This window comes from Bison bison, unplaced genomic scaffold (genome assembly GCF_000754665.1).
Source record: "Bison bison bison isolate TAMUID 2011002044 unplaced genomic scaffold, Bison_UMD1.0 scf7180017864487, whole genome shotgun sequence".
NCBI classification, from domain to species: domain Eukaryota; kingdom Metazoa; phylum Chordata; class Mammalia; order Artiodactyla; family Bovidae; genus Bison; species Bison bison.
The window spans coordinates 5630280-5638530 of record NW_011495047.1 but is presented as its reverse complement, the minus strand read 5'-3'; the positions used below and the strand labels follow the sequence as shown (position 1 = coordinate 5638530).

General features: G+C 48.0%; 1 protein-coding gene across 1 annotated transcript in view; it reads right to left on the bottom strand.

Annotated features, from left to right (window-relative positions):
• CLIC5 (chloride intracellular channel 5) overlaps positions 1-8251 on the bottom strand; it is a 171735-nt gene that overhangs the window by 43622 nt on the left and 119862 nt on the right. Inside the window, exon 3 of the mRNA XM_010863081.1 lies at positions 4478-4603. Coding sequence (XP_010861383.1) covers positions 4478-4603 — 126 coding nt within the window. The remainder of the gene's footprint in view (positions 1-4477; positions 4604-8251) is intronic.

Sequence of the window (8251 nt, the reverse complement as noted above, 5' to 3'; positions counted from 1 at the left end):
TGACTCAATGGACATGAGTTTGAGTGAACTCCGGGAGTTGATGATGGACAGGGAGGCCTGGCATGCTGCAGTCCATGGGGTCGCAAAGAGTCGGACATGACTGAGTGACTGAACTGAACTGAAATCAGTTCACGTGTCTGGCACAAATGGTCATGTGCATGTACCCTCTATAAGTGGCTGTGCTTTTGTGCACTTTACTCTACAGCAGTGTACAGAGGAGAGTATCTGTATTTAAAGCCCAGAATGTCTGGAAGTAAGCATAAAAGCAGCAGTGGTGTAGCTGGTCCTGCTAGCAAGGGCCAGCTGTTGTATCGTACTACTGCACTTTTCAAGGTCCTGTATTATACGAATAAAGATGTTTTACTATTTTGTATTTGTTTTTTATGCATTCTTTGTGTATAAAGCATTACAGACCTTCTACAGTATAGTACTATATTGCCAGTTGTGTCAGTTTCATTCCTAGGCTAACTTTGTCCGACTTAAGAACAAATTGGACTTGTGCACAGCACTCTCAGAAAGCAACTCATTCGTATGTAGGGAACGAACTGTACTTTCAACCACTATGCCATCCCACCCTTGGTACTGAGGCTGCTGCTCCACATCCCAGAGAACCAACAAGAACCTTCGTGATTATTACTACTGTGAAATATCCGTAGACATGTCTTAAAAGAATGAACTCCAAGTGTGTTCCACTTTGGCTCTGAGCCCTGTTAAAACTTGCGTGACAGCTGACTGACTAAATGACAAGACATGTAACTAGCCCACTAGTTCACGCTCCTGAATTTTTATCTCTGTTTATTTCAAACAACAACTAGGTCTGGGAAAGTGCTTTGAAAAACTCACGAAATCACAGAACTTCTGCTGAAAGGCATCTTCAGAGATAAAGGAATGGGGAAGGTCTGAGAGGGGGCGAGGCTTGCCCAGGGTCATACAACAAGCTCTGGGTAGAAGGGTGGCCGGAGTCTGGCGTCCTGACTCTCCCTTAAGGATCCCGTTAACTCGGGCCATTCCACCAGGATGAATGGCAAAGGCCAGCACATCAACTATAATCCCGGGGCTTCCCTGTGGAGCATTAACTGGGCCAGTCTAACCAGGGGGATGGAAGCGAGTCTCATTTAGAAACTACTTGAGACCTCCTGGATTCCTCATTTTGACACCAAATGCTTTGTAGGGCCAAATGTAATCTTTTAAAAAGATTGTTGGAGTGTTTGTATGTGTTTTTTTTTTTTCCTTTAAAACATAAAACTAAGGGGAAAAAGGCTCCCACAAGTTCTTGGCTCTCTGGCAGCTTTAACAAACAGTGGTGTGATGAGAAACACATGCCGACCGGCGTTTGCGGAACAGAAAAGGGGTGTTTGCTGCCCCCTAGAGAACCAGAAGGCCAGCCTTCCCTCCTCCGGGGCCTTGGGACACGGGCCGCCCAGTCGACCTCCCAGTTAGAGGCGGTGGGAAGGCAGCCGAGGCGGGTGACTTGCTGCAGGCCCAACAGCCTTGTGAGGCTCTCTCCTTGTGAGGCTGAACAACTGGCTTGCTGACATTTCTGGGAGGTAATTAAGGCACCTGCCCCAGTCTGACCCACTCAAAGGCACCTAAGGGACACTCCGGAGGGCTCCGCAATGGTTGATGGTCTCATCCCTAGGACCCCACCTTGGTAGCCTTCTGGAGTTGTGCATTTTAACAGTTTTGAGGTTCTGCTGCCTGGGCTTGGTGGATTATAGGGTCTCTGATATGTCAGGAATGGACTTAGTAAAAAGCTCCTCCACACACTGCAGTCAGGGGCACCTGGACCAGATGAAGCAGAGCTCAGGACAGGTGGAGAGGGAAGGGAGGAGGCAGCGTCTATGTCCTGCCCTGCTTAGCCCGATTTGGACCATGGAAAATTTCCAGTAGCTGATGATATGGTGATGAATCTGATGATGGCCCTCCTCTGGAAGAATCTGCCTGTACACACGGGCATATGATTCTCGGCGGGTCTCATGGGCCCCCTTGGTCCTGTTGGGGATGTAGACTGGAGAGTCCCCCAAAGGCATTGCTGGATGGGGGTGAGGGAGCCTGGATAAGATGCGCGTGAGGGTCATCCTTTCCCAGGGGAGAGAATGGACACTGAGAGAGAGGGGTCACAGGGCATGACTGGCAGAGCCAGGAGTGGACCTCGCCCTCCAGACTCAGCCCAGCCGCGCACACTTCCTTCCACTGGGCTGGCTATCCATCCTCCGAACTATTCTAATTCCCCATTCTCTACTGGCCTTGACAGAAGCAGGCACTCCTACGAGCAGGTGTTACTTCTAGAAGGGAAAATGCTAACTTCATGGTGGACGTTCCCCTCTGGGTCTCCCGGGCAAAGTCAAAACTCTATGTAGTTATCAAAAACAGCATTTATTTTCTGTTGTTGCATTTCAAACCAGCGCCAGCCATGAGGTTAAGTCCCAAGGGATGGAAGATGGAGCCTGAGCCCTCTGTGGGTCCTTTCAGCACAGCGGCTGGCTGGTGTCCCATTCAGAGACGTGTGTGGCTAAGCTGAGTGTTCCAGGTGGGGCTGACGGGCTGATTTCATCAATCCATTTCTTTTTCAAGACATTTGGATTTGAGGCAGCTTTCCATGCTCAGTATGGAAATAAACTGTCCTAACAGGGATAACCAAGAATACACTTTCAGGATGAATGTACAAATGGTTGAGGCTTAATTAGATCACAATGGTTGAAAGTGTTAAGCCACTCAGTCATGTCCAACTTTTTGTGATATCATGGACTATAGCCTGCCAGGCTCCTCTGTCCATGGGATTCTCCAGGCAAGAATACTGAGTAGGTTGCCATTTCCTTCTCCAGGGGATCTTCCTGACCCAGGGACTGAACCCAGGTCTCCTGCATTGCAGGCAGATTCTTTACCATCTGAGCCACTAGTGGAGACCCTCAATGTGGATGACAAAGAAAACACTTTTAGGAAGGATGTGCAAATGGTCGAGGCTTAATGAGATCACAATGAGGAGTTAAAACTAAACTGTGATTTGATAGATGTGTGACCTTGGGCATGTAACTTAACCTCTCCAAGCCTCAGCTTCTCCAGCTGTAAAATTAGGATACTGACAGCCCTACCTTCTAGGGCACAGCAAGTGAGGGCTATAGCAGCCCCAGTGGCCTCATGGATAAGGCACTGGCCTTCTGAGCCAGGGGTTGCTGGTTCTAGTCCCACCTGGAATAGTATGATACAGGCTTCCCTGGTGGCTCAGATGGTAAAGAATCTGACCACAGTGCAGGAGACCCAGGTCCGCTCCCTGGGTCTGGAAAATCCGCTGGAGGAGGGCATGGCTACCCACTCCAGTGTTCTTGCCTGGAGAATCCCATGGACCGAGGAGCCTGGCGGGCTACAGTCCATGGGGTCACAAAGAGTGGGACACGACTGAGAGAATGTTTCAGTTTCAAGTGAGGGCTATATCTGTAAAAAGTAACATTTTAAAATCAATGCAAGATGGTCATCTTTCTTGTCAGTCCACTTATTTCACCTACTAAAACGAAAGTCGCTCAATCATGTCCAACTCTGTGTGACCCCATGGACTGTACAGTCCATGGAGTTCTCCAGGCCAGAATTTCACCTACTAAGTATGTTCTAAAATCCTTCCTGCCCCTCTGCTCCCATCTCACTGTCACTGCCTGAGCCCAGCTCTCTACTCTGTCTTACCTGGAATGTCACCAACTGGCTCCTCCTAGTTGATTTCTACGAGCTTCCATCCTCTGCTCTCCCTATATTCCCCCATCCCAAAAGAACCTGAAAACGGACTCCACAACAACTTCGCTTAAAGCTTTTCAGGGACAAGCCTGCAGGATTAAGTTTCTGCATGTCTTCCTCTGTATGTATTAATAATATTATTGCTCTAGTTTTTCTTTTTTCTAAAGGTGATTGTTTGAATCTCTGATTTCAGTCTAGGTACAATGCACACACATCTTGTTTCCAGCAGCTTTTAGGATTTCAGGGCTCTTCTCTCCTCTTTCCTGTTAGGAGCAACTTATTTACAGAACAAGAACCCACAACGCTCTGGTATCTCCCCTTCCTGACCTCGTTTCCAGAAGTCAAACTGCTCTCAGTCCATTTTTTTTTTTTCATATTTAATTATGGGTTCCGACCAGACGGGGTCAGATTTATGGATCTTATTCATACGTCGGTGTGGTTTTAAGTCATGGGATTACCTGTCTCCTGGCTGACTTTTCACTTCTTTCAGCTCTTGTTCTGCCATGAAGGAGCCTCTGCCCCCACTCAGGCAGAGGGGCCGGGAGAGAGGACGTGTTTAGGGGGCATCAGCTCTTGGGGGCTGGGCTTTGTGGAGCAGGCTGGAGACAGGCAGCCCTTTGGGGGTGAGGAGGGCCGTACAAGACTCTCTCTTTGCAATGAGGGTCCTGAGCTCTGAGCAGTTTTGGAAATCTACCCCCAGGTTCTAGAGAAGTACCCTCCCCGTCATTAGCTCCAGAAAGAAGCAGCACATTACTTTTCAGGGGTCAAAGTCTCCTCCAGGAACTCCTCGATCTTATTGACGTCTGTCTTCACATCCCCGTTGAAGGTCAGGAAGGGTGGATGAGTACCAGGGGCAAGGTTGTGCAGGTCAGCTGGCTTTCTGTGGAGAGGAGAGAGCAAGGTTCAGGAGGCAGCTTACACCAGGGCGCTTCATGGACACGGAGACCCGGGATGGATCGTTCATTATATGCCTGTTAGCAAAAACAGACTTGGAATGGGACGTAGGGCACAGAAGGGTGGAAGTTCTGGATGAATGTGGTGTGATATAGGAAATTTGGCCAGTGGAATTCAGTAATAGGAGCAAGACAAGATGGACTGTGAAAAAAGCAGAGCCTGATCACAGGTGACTATCTAAGCTAGAGCCAAGAGTCCAATACCCAGGGCAGAAGTTGGGGTTTGCTTTCAAAAGGTCCTTCACTTATTCCCTTAACAAAAATCTATTAGGCAGAATCCTGAACTTTGAATATTCACGAATTCAGGCATGCTTTTCCACTAAGAACGATCTCCTGTATTCTTCAAGGTATGCACAGGAGGAAGGAAGTGACATGTTTGACATGGGTCCTTATTCAAGTCAGAAGGCGGGAGCGGGATGGAGCAAAGAGGGGGAAGAAAGGCCAGCAGACAGATGGAGGACCTGCGGAGGGAGGAGACTGCGCAGAGCACAGAGGGAGGAGGAGACATCATGGCGGAAGCTTCCGGGGCAGGGCTGGGACATCAGAGTCACCCCCAAACCCTCTCTCTGAGAATGTATACTCCTTGTGGGAGGCAGGCATGGGTGGAAACAGTAGAGAGAGGAACCAAGAGAGTAAACAAGGGGGAAGAGGAGTCTGCAATGAAACACATTCCTGGCGTAATCAGCCTGGGAGGGGAAGACAGGAATTTCAATTAAGGGGTCCCTCCCGCATCCGTGCCCAAACACACACACTCTCCAGCTGCCTTCTGGGGCACTTGGAACTCCTCAGACAACTGACACTGAAAGCACTTCTAAAATCTAATTTCCTTAGTCCCTGTGTTTACTTCATATGTGTTCCTCCTTTCAGACAATGGAAGGCCATTCTTTACCTTCTCTTCCTGTGTTTTAAGGGCTTCCCTGGTGGCTCCTATGAGCTCACCTAAGGCAGTGATGGGCTTCCCAGGTGGCTCAGTGGTAAAGAATCCACCTGCCAATGTAGGAGACTCAAGAGATGGTTCAATCCCTGAGTTGGGAAGATCCCCTGGAGTAGGAAATGGCAACCCACTCCAGAACTCTTGCCTGGGAAATCCCATGGATAGAAGAGCCTGGAGGGCTACACTCTAGGGGGATCACAAAGAGTCAGACATGACTGAGCCTGCATACACACACACACACACACACACACACACACACACAAGGCAATGATGCTTGGGTTCCCAGCAGGGTGGGAAAAATACATACTGATTTTATATTTCAGCAATGACCTCTCTGTGGCTTAAAGATCTGGAAATTATGAGAGAGTTAGTCGCTCAGTTATGTCTGACTCTTTGTGACTTCATGGACTGTAGCCCGCCAGGCTCCTCGGTCCATGGGGATTCTCCAGGCAAGAATACTGGAGTAGGTTGCCATTTCCTCCTTCAGGGGACCTTCCCAACCCAGGGATCGAACCTGGGTCTCCTGCATTGCAGATTCTTTACCATCTGAGCTACCAGGGAAGCCCTGGTGAAATTATTAAGGATGATTTTTTTTTTCTAAGACTCAGCAGAACAATGGCCTCTGGAGTCTGGCATCCTTCTGAGGTACTGCCTATGGCTGCTAGAGCCCAGCTCATGTTGCCCAGGGACGCTGGTCAGGGCAGGCCCCATCTCTTTGTTGACTCTCTTCAGCAGTTATGAAATTATATAGTTAGGACTTAATTACCTATTGCCAAGTCTAACTTACGGATCATTTAATATACATCAGTCCTCCTTCCCTGACTGGAGGTCAAGATGATGCTAAGAAGAGCCTACACGGGTGGTGTTCTTGCCACCAGCCAGCACAACAGTGAGTGAATGCAAGTAGTCCACGGCCTGCCTCCCCAGATCCTCACAACAGAAACAAGGCACCACTGCTATGCCCATCGTACCCGTAAGGAAGTGGCTCCGGAAAGAGCCTGCTGGTTCAAGGACACTCAATTCATGGTGGAGCCAGGATCGGAATTAGTTTTGCTGGGAATTGCTAAGCTTCACTGTATCAAGCATTTTAAAAGTTCCTTAATTCATATATATATATATATATATATATTTTTTTTTTTTCAGTAAGAAAGTCTCCTTATCTATAAAACTAGAGTCCTGATACTTGACTGGCCTACTTGAAGGGCGTTGGCAGGATCAGATGTGATAACAGAAAGGAAAGAGCCTTGTAAGGATCTGAGGAATGCTGGGGTGGCTGATCCACAGCCAAACACAAGTCCATGTTCAACAAATGATACTCCAAAGACCTCCTCTTCTCCACTAAAGGAAGCCAATCTTCCCAACTGGACGAAAGTCAGCTCTCACAGACACTGTCTGCATTGCATGTGTGTGTTCATTCATTTGACAGAGGTTAGTTGGGCCCCTGAATGAATGAATTAGCTGCTGTGATGGATACAAAGAAACTTAAACATGATCTCAACCTGCCCTTGAGGGATTCAAGGTCTCACGTGAATGACAAAACAAACTTCATAACTGATGAGTCCTGAAGAGCATGGTATCTGAACCGAGGAGATGGGGTTTTTGGTGACAGCCCCTCCAACTCTAGATGGGCACCTTAAACAAGCCATTTAAATGTGTCTAGGTTTCCTTGAATAGAAGGAAGAAAAAAAAATCACATAAAGAATGAAAAAATGGGAAAGCAAGGCTAATTGTATCGGGACTGTAGATATCATAACCTGGTGAGATGCAAACTGATGGAGCCGGGCAGCAGGGACCATAGAGGCTGGGTGAGTCTGGGGGAGGCTGAGGGATAGATGTGCCTGAAAGTGGTGGGTGGGAGGGGGAGGCTTCCCAGGAGATGGGCTTGGTCCTGGGAATTGGGTACCATCTCTCCACATGGTTAAAGGATTATTTTAGGGAAAATATCCTAAAGGATTGTTTTAGGAAGACTATCCTTATGATAATATAAAAGATGAGGAGAGACAGACAGAGAGAACCCGGATGGATGAAGACCAGCTTGAAGAACAAAGAGACTGTCTGTCTTAACTACCAGTGGTGGGACTTGGACCAAGTGTGGGCTTTGAGAACAGACGAGAGAGCTTGGAAGTAAGAAACAGCATGGGGAGAGGATGCTTGGCTACTGATGGACAACGAGGGCAGCAAGAGGAGGAAGCTGGAAATGGTTCAGTGCCTGTAAAAATGAAAGAACAAAGGAATTCAGGTTTTTTTTTCTGGGGGAGGGGACTCAACTCAAAGGGAAAATGAAGGTACAAGTTTCAAAACAGATATTTTAAAGTGATAACAGAAAATGTAAGTGGAAACAGCAAGAGGAGAGCAGGGGTCTAGGTACAGAATAACTGACATGAAGGTGGCAGGGAGTGTGCTAAGCTCACCGAGGAGGAAGATGCACACCGGGAGAATGCATCTGAGCCAGTCCCCATTTAAAGGGGAAGCAGAGGAGAGAGGAGAGAAGCAAGAAGGAAAGCATGTGGCTCGTGATGGTGAACGATGCCGGAATTTCAAACAGTCATTAAAACTGCACTTTAGAAGCAGAACACTAGTAACACTCCATCCCAGTCTCTAATCCAGAGCTTTCACACTAAGGACTTCTGAAGATGGGAAC